At 31.6% G+C, this 21,925-nt stretch overlaps 1 protein-coding gene across 1 annotated transcript; it reads right to left on the reverse strand.

Annotated features, from left to right (window-relative positions):
* Positions 1–808: 808 nt before the first annotated feature.
* Positions 809–20,679, reverse strand: LOC134275364 (integrin alpha-9-like). The gene is made up of 21 exons (XM_062757643.1): positions 20,430–20,679; positions 17,564–17,679; positions 16,359–16,414; positions 13,974–14,147; positions 13,702–13,750; positions 12,940–13,029; positions 12,055–12,146; positions 11,541–11,615; positions 10,596–10,757; positions 9,537–9,645; positions 8,998–9,192; positions 8,088–8,294; positions 7,778–7,920; positions 7,513–7,650; positions 6,837–7,300; positions 5,439–5,595; positions 4,352–4,486; positions 4,138–4,263; positions 3,791–3,880; positions 3,482–3,607; positions 809–1,667 (listed from the first exon to the last, which is right to left on the reverse strand). Exons 1-21 carry the CDS (start codon positions 20,588–20,590, stop codon positions 1,524–1,526), a joined length of 3,009 nt encoding a protein of 1,002 aa, XP_062613627.1. The 5' UTR covers positions 20,591–20,679; the 3' UTR covers positions 809–1,523.
* Between the last annotated feature and the right edge of the window lie 1,246 nt (positions 20,680–21,925).

Consider the following 21,925-nt stretch of genomic DNA (forward strand, 5'->3'; position numbering starts at 1 on the left):
CTGTATCATACAACATATTGCTGTATTTACTAAATCTTACAATATATTTACATAATCTTTCAGGTCAGATCTCATCATAAAAGATATTTCATATATCAGTGTAACTTTAAAAACAAATCTCTAGATTTATATTCATTTTAATCATTTACTATAATTTTACACATTTTTCATTTAACTCATCAAATACTATATTTCATTCATACTCATTCATTCAACCAAGCAAAGTGTTAGTAAAAGAAAAGAACTTATACTGTAATCAGGTCTTAAAGTCCAGTCAACAATATAATTGTAGTATAAGACAAGAGTTCCCAGAACTCAGGCTTATGGCCGGATTCAAAGTGAATTTGAAAATAACAACAACAAAAAACTCACTAAGGAATTTGACCTCAATGATCTACCAATAAAAACTCTGCATAACAAGAATAGCCAATCAACTATGCTTGACATTAAACTGGTTTTCTGAAAACTTCTGAATGAACTAAAGAGTTCTAACTAAGAAAAGATAACTCTAAATCTAAAGTAAGTAGTACCATGCAGTGTGTGAATTAAGTTTAGTAAATGTAATTATCAAATGGAGTTTAAGTTTAAATTAATATTTTTTATTTATGGTAGAAAGATTGTTTATTGAATAATTTTATATCTAATTTATTTACAGTTTGAAATATAACAAATAATCAATTATTACACATAGTATTTTTATTCGTTTTTTAAATACCCCAAAATATGCTACTTTTTTCCTGAAAATTTACGCATTAATTTGAGAGATTTCCGTAAAATAAAATAATTTTCCTGATATATAATAAATATGATTAATTTTAAAGATGGAGTTTGAAGAATTATCGATATGGATAAAAACAAATTACTTGAGAAATGAGAGACACTTTTGCAAGCATTTTCAATTAGTCAATGCCTGATTTTTAGAACCTGAGGATCGGAGTACCTTAAGAAAATCTTGTTCTCAATAAAAATTGGATGCAGAAATTTTCATATCATCTAAATAGTTTATCCACAAAATTTTCATACTGTATTGAAAATCACTCTGCTTCTACATGCAAGTGCTCTGAATTCAATGATGATATCAAAGCATTCATGTTTCTCATTAAGAAAATGTGTTACAACATTTAAATACATTTTGCGTACTCTTCGACGCAAAAAGTAATTAACACAAATGAAACAACAATAAATAAAGTACATAGGTGTTACTGCTTTTTGCGTTAATCTCAATGCGAAATGTATGAACGCAAAATGGAATAATCTGAATATTGTGTCATTACATGTTGCAGTATTACATTCTGCGTTGGTCTCAATGCAGAATTTTATTATGCAAAATACAATAATCACTTTTCATAACATTTCGCGTTGTTAATACATTTAACTTACTAATACTGCGCTCATGCAAACTTTATCATCTTTCACTAGTTTAACTCACAAAATTATCTCACAATATATGTATAGCCAAGCGAATATGCTTATCATTTGAAACACACATATACACGGACAAACACATAATATTTAATCATCATTCAGTCCTCCCGCTCTTGAAATCGATTATCCTTTGCCCCATCAACACGAGACAGCTTAGACATCCTTGATTGTCTTTTCAGCAAAGCAGTTCTTCGTTTAAACTCGTCAACCTTTTCCCTCTTTTTTCGCTTGAAAAATCCAACCTGAAAGACAAAAGGTGCAGAAATGAACGTTAAAGCAAAATTCCTTGAAATGGTTTGAACTTCACTGAGTATAATAACACGTGATTTTTATTCTTATATGATTGTATATACGAGGGTTGATCCAAAAGTAATGTCACAGTGTCCATATATTCTATATTTGGCGTAATATTATCAAATACTATATACCAAAAGATGCACAAATATAAATCTAATTATCATTGAAATCTTAATTTAATAATATCTATTTGAATTTATTTTACAGATGTCTAAAACATAGAGCATAGGGGGTGTCGCTGCGTCACAACGGAACGTCACGTTTTAAAGTGTATTTTTTCTTAGAATGAAAAAGACAAACACATTAAAAAAATTCTTTAAAAAAAGCACCTAATCTCCCAATTTTTTTTAAGATACAATTCTCGTCATTTTCTAGCCTTTAATTGAAAATTAAATGACGGCATTGGTATTTGTTATCATAAACATTGTTCTTTTACTCTGTTGAATTGAACAAAGGGATTGTCGAAATGGTGAAAAAAGACTCGACGAGTTGTAATGCATTTTTGCTTCAAAATATGGGAATCATCACAAGCGACATTTTCGTTAATCAATCAGACTTGCAGAATAAAGAATGTAAATAAGAAACATCTTAATAGATGGTTTCAGCAATTTTGGGCGGGTGATTGGTCACTGAATGATTAGCTAAGGACAAGAAGACCGAAAGATAGGAGATCGGACGGAAACGTGCAATGGTGTCTGACGTTGTCAAAAAAGACAGACGTATAAAGTGATATGTGAATTTTTTAGTTTGTCTTATGCTAGTTAAACAAAATTGACAGAGGGCTTAATTATGAAAAGAGTGAGTGTATAATGGTACCAAGAATTCTTAAAGAAAGTGGAATTGGTGAAAGTGTTTGCGAATCACAATTCTTTTTAATGAAATGAAGGGGAAACGCTTCGAAGTAGAAGACGGTGTGTATCCGTCATATGACGTTATATTTAGGTGTGGCGACTACCATAAACGCGCATTGATTAAAATCTGATATTTTGAAAAGTGTGCATCATATTACTTTGAATTTTTCAGGTCTGATTTGAAATAAATAAAGCTTCCATCATGTATAATTTTGTTGCTCTACGTCGATTTCTAGCAATTTTATCAAAGTTGTGACATTACTTTTGGATCAACCCTCGTAACTTAAAGATAACAGAACCGTATTTTATTACTCAATGATTGAATGATTGAACATTTTTTTAACGCCCAATCGGCAATATATCGGCCATATTTCCACAGGAGGTCGTGATTTTTTTAGTGATGCTGCTCTTTTTCAAAAACTAAAAATTCGATCTTTTGCATGCCAAAGTCATTGACACCAGGTATATATACCATTTGACGTTCAATCGGACGGACTTAAAAAGTTACAAATATGTTAACAAGTAAAGCAACACAATAACAATATAAATTATTTTTTTATCAGAGGACAAAGGCATTTAATGGTCACTTCAGTATACTACAATGTCATTTGTAAGCTAAAGAAGTATAATAAGTATAAGAACTGAAAAGAATTTTTAAAAAAGTGAAAATACTGAACAGTCGCCGATCTCCCAAAAACTTGGAAACAACACAAATAGAATGAAAACCATTCTTCTTCCCGATGAGACATGAAAAATTCAGTCCCATGAAATAGTAGGCGTTGGCAGTTCATAGATACCAGAACACCGATCATAGATCTGAGTTTGAATCAATTTCAAGTTGTCGTATTTCTATATCAATTAAAACTGATCAAGTCGTAAATACAATATGTACGCAGTAAATTGTATACCTTCCATAAGATAATTCCTATAATGACTAAAAACACAAATCCTCCAACACTACCGCCGATGACAACTCCGAGATCAATTTTTCTGGTTTCAAAGACAATCTTTTTCGGAATTATTGTTAGGACAATCTGTAACACAATACCATTATTTCTATAATTGTAAAAACATATTATAATAATTACAATTCATTTTTTGCAATAATATATAGAAATACTTTTTCAACATCTTACTCTTAGTTTCTTATTAAATAAATAAACTGTAAGATAATAAGAAAGGTCATATGAATAATAAATAAACAGAGCATGTCTAACCTCTCCATCCGTGGTCTGAAGATCGCCTTCGAAGTCTGAATAGTTGGAAATAAGTTTTCCCGATGTTATATATTTAACAACCGGGGATTTCTATACATGGGAAAATAAGAATATACATGTATCATTATTGCATTTTTGCAGTTTGTTTATTCTTTATTCATTTTTTTTATTTTACATTCAATATTGATGTTATAAATTTAGTTTTAGATATGGCAACAGCTTTGTTTTTATATTTGCCACTATTATCATATATGTATAAACAACAATATTTATGCTATTTCCATGATTTTTTTTCTTTTTTTCAATGTCAGACAACTTTAAAAATCTATGTATATATTCCATCTCACCTCAAGCAGGTTTAAAATATTTGTTGTAAGATTCAAAGTAAGCATTATATCATTTAAGTTGTCACGTGAAAGTTTCTTTATTTTACATTGGAGCAGATGGCACTTTACATCTCGCTGCGAACAGTTCTGAAATTATCAAAATGGTTGAATTCATGAAACATTTTTTTTAACTTAATACTTATTTTTTCTGAAAAAGATCTTGTAACGTGCTCACAATAAACAAACTGTTTTGTTTGTTGTCCACTTGAGGTTTTGCGTCGGGTTGAAACATTGGTTTTGCATCTTTGTCTTTGGTTGAAAGATCAGCATTTGTTGTGAGATTACAAGTACTTTTATCGTAGTTAAGTTCCTACAGTAAACAAATTCAACATCAAATTGAATTCATCAATCTTGTTAAAAGTCATTATTTTACATATTTTTGGGTAGACCTTTGAGTGTTAATAAGATAATCTATTCAACATGAAAATTGCCTTTTGATACGCATCCCCTAAGTATCCTTATATCCATGTACGAGTACGAGTTCGAGTTCGCGAACTCTGGAAATGTCTATTCCCAGACCTGGACAAGGAGCACATAGCGGATATGACCAGTGGACAGACTACTATTCATGGCATCTTATCCTATCTCTTATGTTTAGAGATTCGTGGTTGCTCTGCTCCTTGATTAATAAATTCTTTAAATATTTTAGCTATACATGTACTACTGTTCCTCACCTTCATATTTCTTTACTATTTTTAAAATGCAATATGACCTTAAAATCTGCATAATATACGTTTCTTTCTTAGTCCAATTATCTGCAATACATGTATATGTATAAAATTTTGAAAAATAAGGAACTCTATTTACGTCACAATTTTTTTGAAAAAGATAAACATTAACATATTCAAATCCCTAATTTTGTCAAGAAAACGTTCTTTTTTAATGTAGATTCAGCTACAACGTTCAAGTATTAATAAAGGGGAAACAGCAGAGCATAAATGTATACAATAAGAAAAAACCACTCTGAGAGTATTGTTTTAGGAATGATCCACTGCTGACAATCTAACCTGATTCCAATTAAAAACTTAAAATGACAAATTTAAATCCATCAAAATTACTGAAGTGAAACAAAATGCAAGTTTGATTTAAAACTCAAATCAGCTCAATATCTGGAAGCGTATCGATAAATTTACGGAAACGGATGGGTCAGATAGACAGAGGGATAGTGACAAAGGTGGATGCAAGACGTACGGACAGAAGCGGAGGAAAGCCATTCCGGTTTTCAACTGAAGGGAACTGATAAGTTTAATATTTTTACATACACTTAAGATCTGTACACCAGCAACAGAGGTTGGTACACCTATCTGTAGAATCAGACCATCCACTGTACTCGGTCCTCTATTATAGACTCGAAAGGTTTCCTTATGAATCAACATCTCAGAATTTGTGTCCATTTCCCTTTGGTCCTGACTAGGTTCCCTTCAAAGTAAAACAAAAATTTAGAAAGCGAATTGAAGCAGTTTTGATAAAACTGGTTTTCTGATATCAATGTTTCACGATTTATTGTTTTCTTTTTAATTCAGTTTAGTCGTGGTTGTAAGATCGCCTGCTCTAGAGTCGCAGAGTAAGGTATTGATCCAAACATTGTGGGTTCGAATCCCACCGTGGGACGTGGAGACCGGTCCTTCTGATGAGACCTTATGAACCGAGGCGCTATGTCGCAGAAGATGTCAGTATGGAAAAAATCCCTCTCTGCTCAATAGATGTGAGTGCTGAGAATAGTTAAAAAATTTGCAACTCTCCAACGGCAAGTGATGGCGTCTCCGTATGAGTGAAAAATTCTCGAGAGAGATATTTTAAAATATCAAAAAATATAATTTCGTAGAATACGGTTTTAGCAATAATTTGAGTGTGTTTATGATGTTTTCAAGCGTACTGCAAATTAATTTTCGTGTTTTGTTGAAAATTGATTTGATTTCATGCTTTTAATAAAAAAAATGACATTTTACTCTTCTTTTCCACTTCAGAATGAGTTCATGTACATCGTTTGAACAGAGGTTAAAAAAAGCAATTTATGTCACAGGTGTTGATAGAAAATCTTTTCATACGTATGTTTCATTTTTACAAATAATTTAGAGTTTGGAAAGGTTGCTTATAAATTCCTAAAATTTAGGTAGATTAATCAAAAATTTTCCTAGTGTAAAGAAATGTTTAATATAATTATTTCAATAAATTGTATGTATTTTTTCATGTGCGAGACATTTACATGAATTTAACTACTCTCTTTAAAGTAGACACTTGTTTTGAAAAAAGCAGCAGCAGCAGTTATTACTTTTAATACTGTTTATACTCAGTTTACTTTTAATCATATACATGTAATTGTGTAAATTCTATAATGTAGAAATACCGACAATTTTCACACTATTTTTGTTTGATCATTATTTACACACTGAATTGCCAGTGTATAAACGGATTTTCTGTTTACTCCATGCTTGAGAAGGAGCACACAACGGGTGTGGTCATCAGAGAGTGCTCACTCCTCCATGACACATCACCCCCCTCTGATGTTTCAGAGTTCCATGTTTGCTCTGCCCCTGATTTGCATTGTTTCAATGATTTTTAAGATTGAAAACAATTCTATATCGCCATATCTGATAAGGCAATTGTTATTTAAAAAAAAATTATCGTTTTTTTAATTTAAGTGATAATCTTGTACATACCCACCGACTGATACGACAGCCAGCTGCTTTAGTAAGGCGTGCGTTTTGTTAGATCTTCCTGGAGAAATCCGACCAGTAGGAATATATTGCACCCAGATATTGAAGTCTACATAACCTGTAGCATCATTGTTTTGTGGATCAATTTTGAAATCTAGACTAATTTGCACCACCATGTGTGGATAGAACGGGTCAGTTGTGACATTGCATGTAACTAGAGTAGAGTTGGTTTCCTTGCAAACAACTTTTTCCGATTGTGCTGATACCACCATACCAGAATAAATTGCTTTTTTAGTTTTCGAAATTTCTATCATGGTTGAACTTGCTGGATCACCATGGTTTCTAAGAAGGAAATCCATTTTGAATGTTTCAAATTCTCCATTGTCCCTATGATCATTGATTTCAGCGTCTCCTAAAAACTGTGGCTGACATGTTTCGTTTTGTGTACATCCTGTTCTAAACGTTACCTAAAATAAATTGAAAAGACATCCAAATATGTTTTTTATTCTTGTTTGAATCATGATAAGGTATTCATATATATTATGCCAGACTTTTGCAATCAATGACACAGTTAGAAATTTTATACATTATAATTATAGTGTTTATATAAATCATATTCTATTGTATCATATAAAACAAATGCCATTATACTTAATAAAACAAAAAACAAAAGACATACATTGTTTTGGTGAGAAGTAATGGAACCCTTTTTCAAAATTGGCAAAACTTCATATTCACGGGTTCTTCCGCTCAGTGATAGATTAACTTTAAATTCTAAAGGTTCATTGATAGCATTAAAGAAAATCGTTCCCATTTTCTGAAACGAAATTTCAAAATTAATTTTTTTGGCAACACTGAATTAGTAGAAATTAATCAAGTAAATATACGGTAGAAAGAACATAATTTAAATTGAAAATAATTTCAAAATGCTGATGAATACATACCGATACAGCTGCTTGTAAGATTTTGCAGGAATATTTATTTCTATATACCAGGAAATTAGATATATCTACACTGCTTTCATTTCCAGCCATAGCTATTCTTTTATTGGTCATTGTTGTGTCACCCCAAACGGTGAAATTTATATCTTGTTCAATCAGAAAGAAATATCGATATAGATATTAATTCAAGCATGCAGACTGAATACCACCCAGCTATATTATAAAAAAAAATTCTGACAGAATTTAAAAATAAAAGAAATAATAATGAATTATTTACATTTAAATTACTTGTTTAGAAAAAGATAATACTAACAAGTTCCAGATTGGATTCCTTTCCCTGTGACATTGAAACAAACTTCTACACCCAAGCAAGGATAGTCATTCCCCTTTGAGCAGTTCAGTTCTGACGAATTCAAAGGAACAGGGTTTTGTAGAAAGGAAATTTTAGGTTCTATGGATATGATTGGTCGCGATCTTAACACGACAGCCATCCCAGATTTATACGAGCCAACAGCAAAATCTATAAAATTATGTTAAATTGATAAATTTTCAAATTAGAAGAATAAAAGCCAAAAAGATAAGCCAATAACGTTTTCAAATGTATACTAGTATTCTTCCAGAAAAAAGTTGTATTTTTTTACTAGTATTAGAGATTCTGTTATTTAAAGATTCTGTTCTGTTTTTTTCAATAAGCTTTTTACTTGAAATTTTATAATGACAGATTTATATCATCTTGACAGACGACAAACTTATCGAAATACACTTATGAAATCTCTTTGATTTATTTTTATTCGTTTTTTGCTACGGCAAAGGGAACAAGGATTGAGAAAATTTGCTTTAGGATACTAATTATTAAGCTTCGTGACTTTGTCAAATAAAACCTGCAACTAGTGTTAGAAATTGTTGAGTTCAGGAGTTTTATAAAATTGATTTGTCGTTACGTGAATGTATATTCCTATGGAGCAGGATTTATATACGTATACAAAGTGTTCACGATAATTGTGACTGGGCAACATGGGGTGCTCAATTCTCCCGGGCACCTGATCCTCTGTAATTTCCAGTGATCCGCGTTTTATGCCTTATTGACAGAATTTCATTGTTTATGGATTTCAGACTGATTACTGCTCGTAAATCTTAACCTTCTGCACTTAAAACTATATATCCATTTACTGAGAGAAATAACATTTTTAACAAAATGAAATTAAAATGAAATAATAAATCACCTTTATATTTATTGTTATCTATATCTTCCTGTGTCTGGGAGATGTAAAATCCGAACCCTCTCAGGTTACTATTGATTGTTGTCCCTTCAATCTTCTGAGAATATTTCCATGTCTGCACATTTTTAAGATTACGTCCATTGAAGATGTAAATAGCACCTCTCATGTCGTTTTCAAATGGCGCTCCAACTGCAAGATCTTTTAATAAACAGTACATTATTGATTTAACTAAATTCTCAGAAACTCATTAAATTTTGATTTCATAAAGAAATGAAATACTGTGTAATCTTAAATATTCGTGGTGGGTTAATTTTCGTTGTTTCGAGGTATGAGGTGATCTTCAAATTTATGTTCACCACGAAAAGTAAAAGTTAACATACATAAATACTCAACACTTCTTCATTCTCCAAATCGAAACCCCGCGAATTAAAAGTTTTTCCTCAAACCTCGAAAAATTGACCCAACGAAAACGTGTGATTTTACAGTAAATTCATGTAGATCTCTCTTTCAATTTTTTTTTAAATTATTCCATTGTGACACACCTTGGAAATCGTCTTCGTTGATATTCCCTATTCCAGACACTGCAGATCCAAATCTTCCTGATACTATCGAATCCCCTGTTATACGTATCTCTTTGTCAAGAATAGTAGTCTGTTTGAAAAAAAATCATTATACAGAAAGAAGAGAATTCTATTTAAAACGCTTCAAATTTACATCGTTGTCTTTTTTAAAGATTCAATACTCAATACGTGTTCTGCAAGGAAGTCTATATCTGCCAAGTATTTTTTAAGTCGATGATTATAAATTTAAAGTTGGCTTTTCCAGTTTTAATCTTAGCTTTTACAATTTAAGATTTATTTTTTTTTTTTGGGGGGGGGGGTCACATTGTATTTGTATACTTTGCAGTGTTACGTATGTTTTATCACAATGGGAAAAGCGATTTAATTACTAGTATGTACTTATTTTTGTTTGTTGTTTTACGTCTCTCTCAAGAACTTTTATGTCAATTTCTTAAATTCTCTTAAATGGAGACGCCATCGATCACTTGCCGGTGGAAGGCTGTGAATTTATACCTATATCCAGCACTCAAGCCCACTGAGTATAGAGGGAATCTTTTTCGTGTCAACATCTACTGTGACATAAGACCTCGGTGTTAACGGTCTTTACGTCCACAGTAGATTTTATCCTGCTATCAGCTCCTTGTTCCGCGACTCAACAAAAGACGCCCTAACCTCTAAGCCATGCAGGAGACCGTATGATATTATAATGAACGGAAAAATATTTTATTTGTGTTTTCATATAAAAAAAAATTGATACATTGTCTTTGAAGCATGACACATTGTGTTAAGCCACCCTACACGTACATGTATATTTATCCAAATCTAAATTGAGAAAAGTTAACTTTAAAGCTGGAATTAATAAAATTAAAGTAGAAAAGCCAACGTACATGCAAAAGTTTGAATTACCAACTTTCAAAAAAATAATAAATACAAAAAAATGCCATATAAGTTCATCATTTCAGGTCAAAAATGTAAATGGTCAGCGAATAAATTTCTGAGATATTAATTACATTACATTGTATTGATCAGTTGTATACGAACATTAGCATCTCCTAGATAGATATAAACACTGCCAACGTCAATAACAACAGAGGATTTACTGGTAACACGGAGGTATTCTGATGGTGCTCCAACAATAATATCATCTAATCCATCATTGTTGACATCAATGACACAAACTGATTGTCCAAATCCTCCTCCACTCTATAGTTTAAAAAAAAATGGGAAAATGTTTTGTTATGTTTTATTGATTTAATTTTACTATTTCTATTATTTTATTTTTTATTTGGTTATTTCTACATTTTTGATTTGCATCATGCAATCCATGTACATTTTCATGTCAAAATACAGGACGAATTATTAGGTTGCTTTAGAACTCCAGCCAATACGTATTTTGTAACAACCGTTTGAGTTTTCGGAAACTATGAAAGAAAGCCTATTATCATATCTCATTTTAAATATTCTACACAACGCGCTATCTGATTGGTACTAGTTTATCGCGTGATCGGGCCGTAAAACTCCGTCGGCACACTTTTCATCATATTCCACCTCTTAGGAACACCTACTGTATTTTCCCGCAATATAGTTCTCGTTCGTTGAACGAAAACTCCCGTGAGTAGTAGACGTCACAATAGCCTGGTGTACGTCAAAAAATTGGTGATAATTGTTTTATAGTAACTTTACGTGAAAAATGAGAGTGAATATGAGAGCGGTGCCGAATTTGAAAGATTATGTTTATTTCAAAGGTTTTGCTTGCTTCGGTATAATAAACAATTCATTGCATGAATGTTCGGAAAACACGAAGACTTATTCAGCCGAGAAATATCATATTCTCCTCAGGCAAAGTCCTCGGGGAATATGATTTTTCTTGGCTGAATAAATCTTCATATTTCCCTCACTATCATGCAATAAATGTATAAACATATATATTGTCCTAGGAATCAATACAGTCTGTCAGAATATATTATGACACCATTAATTCCTTACCTGATGCCCAGGTATTTTTTTCTGTGTTTGCAAGACATGTTTGCTACTTTTAGTATCAATTTTTACGACCTCCATCTAAAAAAAATATTCTCATCTATGAGATACAAACAATTCAATTGAATCTAAGATTTATTGATATGGAATTTAGATATTCTAAAAGACTCGCCAAAAATAAATCATTTTGTAATGCTTTAGAATGTTACTGGAATTTAGATTCAACTTTAATGAATTATAAAATTGAAAGCACATTTCAATGTGTTTGATTAGTTTCCATTTTATATTCATCATACATAATTAAATATATACAATATATACTATACTGGTCGGCACACAATGCTCAATCCTCCATGACACCTGATCCCACTTCTGATGTTTTAGAGGTCCTTGGTTTATTTTTTTCAATATAAGTCCGTCTTTGCTCTGCTCCTATTTTGTATTGTTTAAGTATGGACTTTTGAGCTCGAATACTGTTCGTTACCTTCATTATTTCATTGTAAAACAAATGGATACATACCAATCCTAGGACTCCCTCTCTATTGGTAAAACCTGGAGAACCCACGACGAACAAATTATTTCCTTTGTACTTCATCACATCTAAGGCATATCCTGAAAGCAATGCAGATGCATCAGATCTTTAAGTCATACATTTCATATAAAGGAGATTATATATATGGAATGAAAAATGTGTGCTTATGTCTGTCCACATGGTTACTCAGACATTAAATAGAAAGAAAGGGAAGCTAAGAAAACTACGTTATCTAAGAGCTTTCCGTTGTTTTCCATTCGTATTATTAATACAATATGAAATGTTTAAAACAAAGATGAATAAAAACTAAAACGTTGGGTATATTATTTCAGATTTTTTTATCTGAGCGAAATTTATGAACTAAAACAGTGTGTAAGTTTACTTGAAAATTATATGCTAGCAAAATATTTCGTATGAATCTGTTATATGTATACTTATAGTTATACAATTTTATTTTTTGAAGCATTGTGTGATCGTCTGGATGACGTCACATGATCGCAGAAAAAATTGTAATGGTATACGTTTTTTAAATATCGCAGAATACTTGTCATAACTAACCTTATTTCCTTTTATTGTTAAATTGTATTTGTAATGTTTTTAATCGATTTCAACTAATAACAAATTAATCTGTCTGAAATTTGAATTATTTCGGTTATATTTCATGCACTTGCAACAACATTTTTCTTTTTCTTTTTCAATTTCTCCTCTGATGCCAAATTTTATCAAACTTTATTTCTTTCAAGTAGTGATTATTTATAGAATTAAGTCTCCGTATGGACGTCTTTGCGATGACATGAAGATCTCTTATTTTTTCCAAACTACAAATGTTCGAAAGGATAAGAGATAGAATCAAATAGACGAAAAATAACGTACCATAATAATATCCACCAGAGAACCTTGAACAGTTGGTGTTGTACAGATAATCTGCAGTCCTTGATACATCGGTAAATAATGCTAGACCCCCTGTAAATAGGAAATGTCAATTAATAAGGCATGTAATGCTGTAATATTGAAGTAAACGCGAGGAAGTAATTTACAGGTACTGAATTTTTGCTATAGAAAGATTTATTCTACTTATCTTTATATTGAGGATATTATATGTAATTGAATGAAAAAATCTTCATGCCTGGTTCATTGCCACTTAGTCGTATAATAAACATCACAGATAATAATACTCAACAGTTGATCTTTGAATTGAACGGGAAGCAATCATATGTGGGTCTTTTAGAGTTATTTGTTTAAGTCCAAGATATTTTTTGGATGATGTACTGATATGAAATCACTTTAGATTCAAGAAACTTTTGCTTCCATATGGGACATGTTTGAAAAAAACTTTGTCAGTTTTAGTCTGTCTTGGTGGTTTATTCACTATCTTATGAAAAGGCTAGAGAGAATATTTTTAAACAGCATTATGAAGGGAGGGTTAATTTGATGTTTTGCAGCATTAGTGTATTCTTTCTCATTGTGATCAAATAAAGTTTTCGTACTCTTTCATAATGTGATAAATAACAAAAATTTCTTCAAAATATAAATAACAGTTTTTTACTCTTGCAAATGTAATATTACTTGTTAAAATATGAATGTATGGAATTATTTTTCTCTTAGTTTTCCCTTTCATAATTTATAAGGTTATACCATCATTTCCGCAGGCGTTTGGACCACCGAGTACAAATGACGTCTCATTCTAAAATACATTAAAAATAAACCACATTTTTACCAGAACTAATCAATTTAAAATTGCCTCCTACAAATTCTCCTTTTCCGTTCACTTACCTTTAAAAATTCTAATACAAGTACTTGACAATCAGCTATATATTAGAATTAAACCATGCCAAAATAAAATCATAAGGGTGAAACCTGGAAACGACAGTAAGTTATAAAGTGAGCAACAATCACCAAACTCAAACCTCAGCAATAATAGAAAATCCAAACATCCCTTCGGCATGTTCCGGAAAATTCTTATTTGTTTGCTGGGCTCTGATGACCAAATTTCCTTGCCTAGTCATGTTTGTAAAAAACATTTCGCATCCTCCTGGTGTGACGTCATTGTCGAGGAAATTTTTCGTAAGTGGAGAACATACCTAGAGGATGAAAAGATTAAAGTAAAATCATTATTTCTTTGTTTATTTGTTGTTCAACGTCCCTCTCGAGAATTTTTCACGCCGACAATTGCAGGTGGAAAGCTTCAAATTTTAACCTATACTCGGCACTCAGGGCCATTGAGCAGTGCGAGATATTTATCGTGCCAACAGAGGACCTCGATTTATACATTCTCATCCGAAGGACCGGTCTCCACGTACCGCAGTGGATTTGAACCCTAGACGTGAGGATCGACTACGAACTCCGCGACTCTAGAGCAGGAGCTCTAACAACTGCGCATTTTGTAGTTGGATACGATGAATTTTATGTTACGAATTTTATAGGGTGTTTCTTTTTATTTTCACGAGTGTGAAAAAAGGGTGAAAATTAAAAAAAAAAAAAGAGATAGATCGATATCCTGTCTCACGAGTGATATCAATTCCTTGTCCAACTACAAAAAAAAATGAAGTTTCTATTTTTTAATTTGAAAAAAAAAAAATTCTTTTCATATCCCTTTTCTTAATACAGTGTGACATGATCATAGTCTGTGACGTCAATGTTTAGCAGTTGAGACAATCAATTGCCAGACAATGACTTTTGCCACCCACCTGGGAAAAATTGGCAGATTTATTTTTTTATCAAGATGGTTTAGGTACTCTTACTACTTCTATCTTATGACAGGCCAGAACTATTTTTTCTCTCTTTGATATCCTTTCACACTGTGACAGAATATTATCACTTTCATTTCCTTTCACACTGTAAAAGTATATCACTTTTATTCAGTCAGTGGCGTGTCTTCCATATAGGTATCTTACACAGCATATTGCTGGGTATAAAATATTAATTGAAATAAGGGGAGGAAAGATGATAATAATTCTAATCTATTCATTTTATTTTTTGTTGCAAATGCAAAAAAATGCATTTATAGCAATCCACACTTTTAGTATGCAACATTGACAGTTTTAGTGTAAACTCAAGTGTTATATTAAGTTTGAATCGGACAATTTCATAACCATTGACAACAATAGGATGAAATGAAATTAATACGACTGGAAATATATTTTTAGTTACATGTAGTAGGAAATTAGATTTGTTGATCGAATTAAAATTATTCAGAAAGGAAGTTTCTGTATTTTCTAAGCAGAGTAAAAAATAATAAGTTCTCAATTTTGTAAAGTATAATCTTCTTATCATGATTTAAATTGAATAGATTTAACAAAACTATTTTCGCTTGTCAAATTGTAGATAACAATCGTAGATTTCTCAGAGTTCAAAAAAAGCTCTTAGCTAAACCCCTCCCCCAATAACTATCGAGAGGGGGCGACCTTCTCCTTGACTACCCACACTTAAAATGCTCTGTGACTTATCACTATGCTTAACATCAGCAGATAGAAATATACGCCACTATCGATTAATAAATTTCAGTAATTAACTGTCAAACAATCAATAAAATTGCATCTCGATTGACCGGCTGAACACAGATACATAGCATAGGCGTCGGAACCCGGGGGGGGGGGGGGGAAATACTAGTATACACTTAGTATAGACATTGAATATATCTTCGTAGGTTTAGCCCCCCCCCCCTTTGCACACTTTTTTTTTCGGAAAAAAAAATATACACTTAGTATAGACATTGAATATATCTTCTTGTCAGGTTTTTTTTAGTACCCCCCCCCCCCCCACTTTCCACAGATACGTCATCCTATATTAGTATAGGTTAAAAATGAAATGGGAAAGTGGTGGTGTTTGGAAAAAAAAATTGGTACTGTCCAAATTTTAAAATGTTTTTCTGTATATTTCTGTAAATGTTTGTTAATATTACCCCCCCAACACACACACACACACACACGAAATAGGATTTTCGTGTTTGGGAAATGGACATTTCGTTCTATACCTATTAGAAATTCAATTAATAAATATAACTGGGGATCCAAGATAACTTCGCTATATCCGTGAATTCGCACTATCTGTCTTAGTACTAAACGAGTTTTACTGTATTTTGTTTACGTAGGCGTTAAATTCCCCAATTAAAATGTTCGATTTTGTTCGCTGAAGGCACTTTAATTTGTTATTTAGTAACAAAGTAATCATCTTCTCTAGCAAAGAGTAATGATCCGCTCCTTTTCTCTTTTCACGTAATAAGAGGGGAGGTGTGGATTGTCACCCTTGGCTAGCGAAAATACAAAGTAATATAATGATACAATTCTACTTACAACAATGGATTCTGCATGTCTATATATTGTGGAACCAAATCTCTGTGCTAATACCACTGTAAGAAATAATGGTTTACAGTATATGGATTTCTGATGCATAATTTTATATAGATTTTAGACAATGTTTTAACTACTTTGCTCTAAAATATCTTTTAGCTTATCAAAATATGACTTTTTTAAAATAAAAAATCTGCTTGTAATTTTACAACCATTTCAATCGCTATATTAATAGAGTGCAGAGGAAAGCCAAAATTAAGATTAATTTTTGAAAATTACAATGCCTACACATTACGAGCATTAAATTTCTAACAATATTTTTGTTAGTAACGTTAAGCAGGGCAACCATTATCAAATGATGTCAACTGATATTCAGTGATAAACTTAGACGGAAGAGGAAGAAAAAAATTATCAAATGAAAAAGTAAATCTACTCCGTACTTCAAGTACCAGTAAACATTTTTAAAGATTAGCAGGCCAGTAGGAAACAATTCCAGTTTAAGGAGGGGGGGGGGGCACAGTCATACATTTTCAGGTGGGGGAGGGGATTACTATCATCTTAAAAGAGTGTTCATCAGACGTTTTTGAGGGGGCAAAAGCTTATATAGTTGTTATTTTTTCCATGGTATTCTATTTCTCCCATTACTAAATGGCACTAAAGCAAAAACAAAACAAAACAAAACAAATCAAATACCTACAAGTATAACATGTATAAAGCATTGTGAAATTGAAATTTATAAAACAAGTACATGTATAAGGTCTAACATAAGTTAGATCCCACCTCTGATGTGAAGGGGGTCTAAGTTTGCTCTGCAACTATTTTGTATTGTTTTATGAATTTTTGATCTTGAATACCTCGTATGTTTCATATGGAGTACTCCATATCTTATATATATATTATAATGTAGATCAATGCCTCTTGGGCAAAAAAGACAGCTAACTTTAGCATACGGTATATATATAGAGGGACATTGCCATTGGTCAATTCCAGAGCTTAGGTTCCTTATTATAATATGATACCATCTGGATGACCAGATTCATTAATATAACATACACAATCAGATTGTTGATTCAAAATATGTGTCTGATTGGTATGGGAGGCTTCCATGTTTTAGCAAGTTTCCAATCCCTTGCTGTACTTTTAAAACGATTACATATTATCTAACAATATTTAAATAATATAAATATAAAATATCCTGAGAAGCTTACTTCGAGGTTGTATTTGTGAGCAGTCTGTGACGTTTACTTGAGGTTCCGTGGCGTTTACTGGACAGGAATAAATCACTCCTACACTCCGGTTTGTTTCCGGTGCACCGATAATAATACTACAAAAGATACCAACATAATGAGAGCTGTTACTTTAATATATATTAAAGGAAGACAGAAATAAAAAGATAGAGAGAGAGAGAGAGCGCGCGCCTGTTGTACTTCTCAGTAAGAATAAGAGACAAGGACTTACTAGTACATGTATATCCGAAATTCGTATTACATACATGTATATAGCGTTTAAATTTAACATGATGTTGTGAATCGATAAAATACACGTACACATTTCTAGAAAAAAAAATAATTGCTGTCAAACGAAAAAACCGACAAAATATGATGAGATTTTAATTTAATTATCGTTTTTAAGTTTATAATTGATATACATGTATTTATATCCCCAATAAAAAAGAGGGAGGATATATATTGTGATTGGGATGTCCGATCATCCGTAGCTTTAGAGTACCCATCTCTTTTCCGCAACTCCTAATTACCACTGAATAGAATTTAATGAGATAGAATCTTTGTCACATAGTGCCATTCTCCACCTCCTGTTTTACTTTTTGATCGGACACATAATTCGAATTTCACAGAGCAAAACACAGGCACATCCATTTTTTTTCTATACATTGTAATAGAGAAGGGTATTCATCTCTTATCCGCAACTCCTCCTATACCACTGAATAAAATATGAGACTTTCATTGTAACACTCTTTATTAGATAATAATGCACCTCTAATTTTACTTTTTGATCTGACACTTATAATTTCGGGTCTCTCATTGCAAAACTTGGACTTTGCCATTATAACCATAAGTGAGGCGGAGTATCATTTAGTGAGCTCATTGCTGGTAGTTTGATAAAAGTAACTCTAGCTTATATTATAAGTATTAATTTAGTTATTCCTCCTAAATTGCAAAAATAATGTTTGAAAATTAAAATGAATAAATTTACAAGGAACTTGTTGAGACTACGTAGGAACATAAAACCTAACTGAGCTTCGTTTTGACTGTCTTATTTCAAACCAATTGTAAGACCTTCGCTTTCTTACTCAGTTGATTTGGGATTATTCCGTCAGACCCAAAACCATAAACTGTAAACAGACTTAAGTCAAAAGTTTGGTTTTTAATATCTTGAGTTTTATTTAATGTTTTGCTTTAAAAATCAAAATATTATGTAATATTTCAATTCAAATGTATGACAAAAATGTGGTTTCAATTCATTTTAACGATAGAACATTCTAATTTATCTGTACCATGCGTGCTGGTTTATATAATTTCCTAGAAAACTATTTTATCTGTTAAATTTATTATTATGGAATAACTAAAATAGCGCATTTTCAGAGATTTTTTTCAAGCGCAATGTACATAGTTTATACACTTCCATCATCACGGACTACATCTGATGTAAACCTTAAAGGTGTCATAAAGATGACAAGGGCTTCCTCTAAATATGCAACAACTTAAAAAGGGCATTATAACTAGAACAGTGCGAAGATCCAAAAGATAGAATTGTCGACAAATTTTCTCGTTATTTCCCGATCATGACAAGGAGCAGACAACGGGATTGAACGAAGGGGATGCTCACTGCTCCATGTCACCTAATCCCACCTCTAATGTTTTTGAGGTCCGAGTTTGCTCTGCTCCTGATTTGTATTCATTAGATAGGATTTTGAGCTTGAATACTGTTCTTTACTTCCGTATATAGTAATTGAAAACTTTTAAAACTTCGATAATAACATTTTAATTACTAACAAAGTGTAGATATTCGTACAGAAAGGAGAAAAACGCAATCATTTCAAAGTGAAATTATAATATAGTTGCAATATTCCTCAAATTTTCGTTGGCGCCTTTTTTAAAAGGTGCATGTAATGTGTTTGTTTCCAAGATGTACACAACAATTGATTATTTACACTTGATATCTACGTAAATTTAATACTTGTGTCTATAAAGAACGTTTGCGTACATTATTTTTTGTACAGATGTTCAGCTACTATCCACTTTTCTATGATTTTTTTTTTTATTTGAACATTTCAATATATTTACTAAAATAACTTTATGAACAGGAAGAAATGCCATTATCCGGAAAAAAGAGCTCTCGATTTATAAGTTCTTTATTGATATAATATATTTATATTTACCAAGCAATTGAACCATTGTGATTTTTTAAAAATAAAAAATATAATAATTTCTGTATTTTTTTCGTCTTTCCGATGCTTTTAAAGCACTAGTACATTTTTTCCTTAATATTATTAAATTGGGTTTTTAAACTATTAATTATAAATGGAGTCTTATCTAATGAAGTTCAGTGGGTTCAATTTGCACTTACATCAAGTCCCTATACAGACATCAGTTAGACTTGGTGACGCCGGCATTATATATATATCAAATTTAAATAATATTTGATTTCTTTGAATTTGAATTAACAACTAAACATGAATGTCTAAAGTATTAAGTAAAATAAACATATAATCTTTATTTTAATAGGGAAATAAACCCTGTCTATTCATATCTATTCATTTTACTTTGAATAAATTTTTCTATTGAATTTTTGGAATGAAAGGAAATATGTTTTTTAAAGGTTTATAAAGATATGATATAATACTTTTCTTTCACTAAAAGAAAAGAAAACAAAAACATCCATAAAAAGTCGCCTGTTGTTTCTTTGTAAAAATACTAAACGAAATACATAAATGGCAATTAGACTAAAGAAATTGCAACTCATTCCACATTGAATAACTATGTTTATGTTATAGTTAATGCTCAGCAATTAATGTCTTAATTAAGTCCACAAAACAGAAACATGTTTACTTACCGTTTTTCGTTGTTATTTGATAAAATTTCTGCTGAATATCCAAACTGATCCCCAGCAACACCTGCATAAATCACGGGTTTATCAACATCAATATTGTACGCCAGTAAATAAGTAAAATGTCCAATGAATTGACACAAATTCAGAATTAAAAAAGATTTCATTTTATCACATTATGTTAAAAGATATGCTTATCGATGACTATAAAAAGTTCATGAAATATCAGTTCTATCAGGAAGAGTGACGATTCTTCCGCGTTAGGTTAAACAGTGTTAAATAGTTTCCGCATCAGTCATTCATGCATGTAGCTCAATCAGACCCTTTTCATAAACACATTTTTTTCATGATTTTTGATCTCAAGTGTCCGAATTTTATCCATAAAAGGGGTTGGTGTGAAATGATACTTAAGGTTACGATTTAGTTAATAATTACATATTTCTCAAGAAATAAATTCCTATAAATTGGTGTTTTATATTTATAGTATGATCAAAGAAGTGGTATCGCGGCATAATCAGAAGTTAAAGGAGACGAAAAATGAATTCTTAAAAATACTTTCGTTTTCAATGAACATTAATCAAAGCAGTCAGGAATATGGATTTTTTTTTTCATATCAGACATAGGATATGTACTAGTATCGAGATTGTCTTAAGTTTCTCAGAAAACGCTAATTTGATATATTTAGACATATAAGTCTATCTCTTATCAAAAATAATTATGAATGGAATATGGATATCCTCATAAATTTTCACATGATTTCAAATTGAATTCAATGAGGGTATTTTATATTCTACATGATTTTATTAGAAATAAAGTATCGGAAAAAGTGTTTTAATTAATAATTTTAATTGTGCAACTCTTCGATGATGAAATATATGGAGATAACGAACAGTATTCAAGCTCAAAAATCCATTTATTAATACAAAATTTGAGCAGAGCAAACAAAGACCGCTAAAACATCAGATATGGGATCAGAGATCATGGAGGAGTGACCATCCCCTGCCGACTGGTCACACTCGCCGTGTGCTCATTGTCAGGGACGGAAAAAATGGAAAAGATTTCTAGCAAATTACCCTATTCCACCACACAAATAGCACTAATTTCATTGCCTGATCTCATTGGCCTATTTAATTGGGATCTTTCTGCTGAAGCTGATGTGTTATAAGATCTCTCTGGTGATGTATACCCAGAGGTTGATGTAAGTACTATTCAGATTGGTTTGTTGGTCTGGATTGTCTTTCATCATCTGGAATTGGTAATACTTTCAAAACTTCCCTCATTAGTCTAGCTGTTTCCCTAGTCTCTTTTTTCTAAAATTGAAATTCTTGATTCTAATGAAGGAAGATGAATTGGTTTTGGTAGTCGTCTACTTCTCTTACTTACTAGTATGCAGCAACTGCAGCAACTGCATACGGGGGTTTATATCTCTAAGTTGATTCGATACGCAAGAGTATGCTCTACGTATGAAAAATTTGTTAAAGAGTTTAATTACAGACAAACAT

This window comes from Saccostrea cucullata, unplaced genomic scaffold (assembly GCF_032062105.1).
Source record: "Saccostrea cucullata isolate Sc308-1 unplaced genomic scaffold, CSIRO_AGI_Scuc_v1 ctg72, whole genome shotgun sequence".
In the NCBI taxonomy this organism is placed as follows: Eukaryota; Metazoa; Mollusca; class Bivalvia; order Ostreida; family Ostreidae; genus Saccostrea; species Saccostrea cuccullata.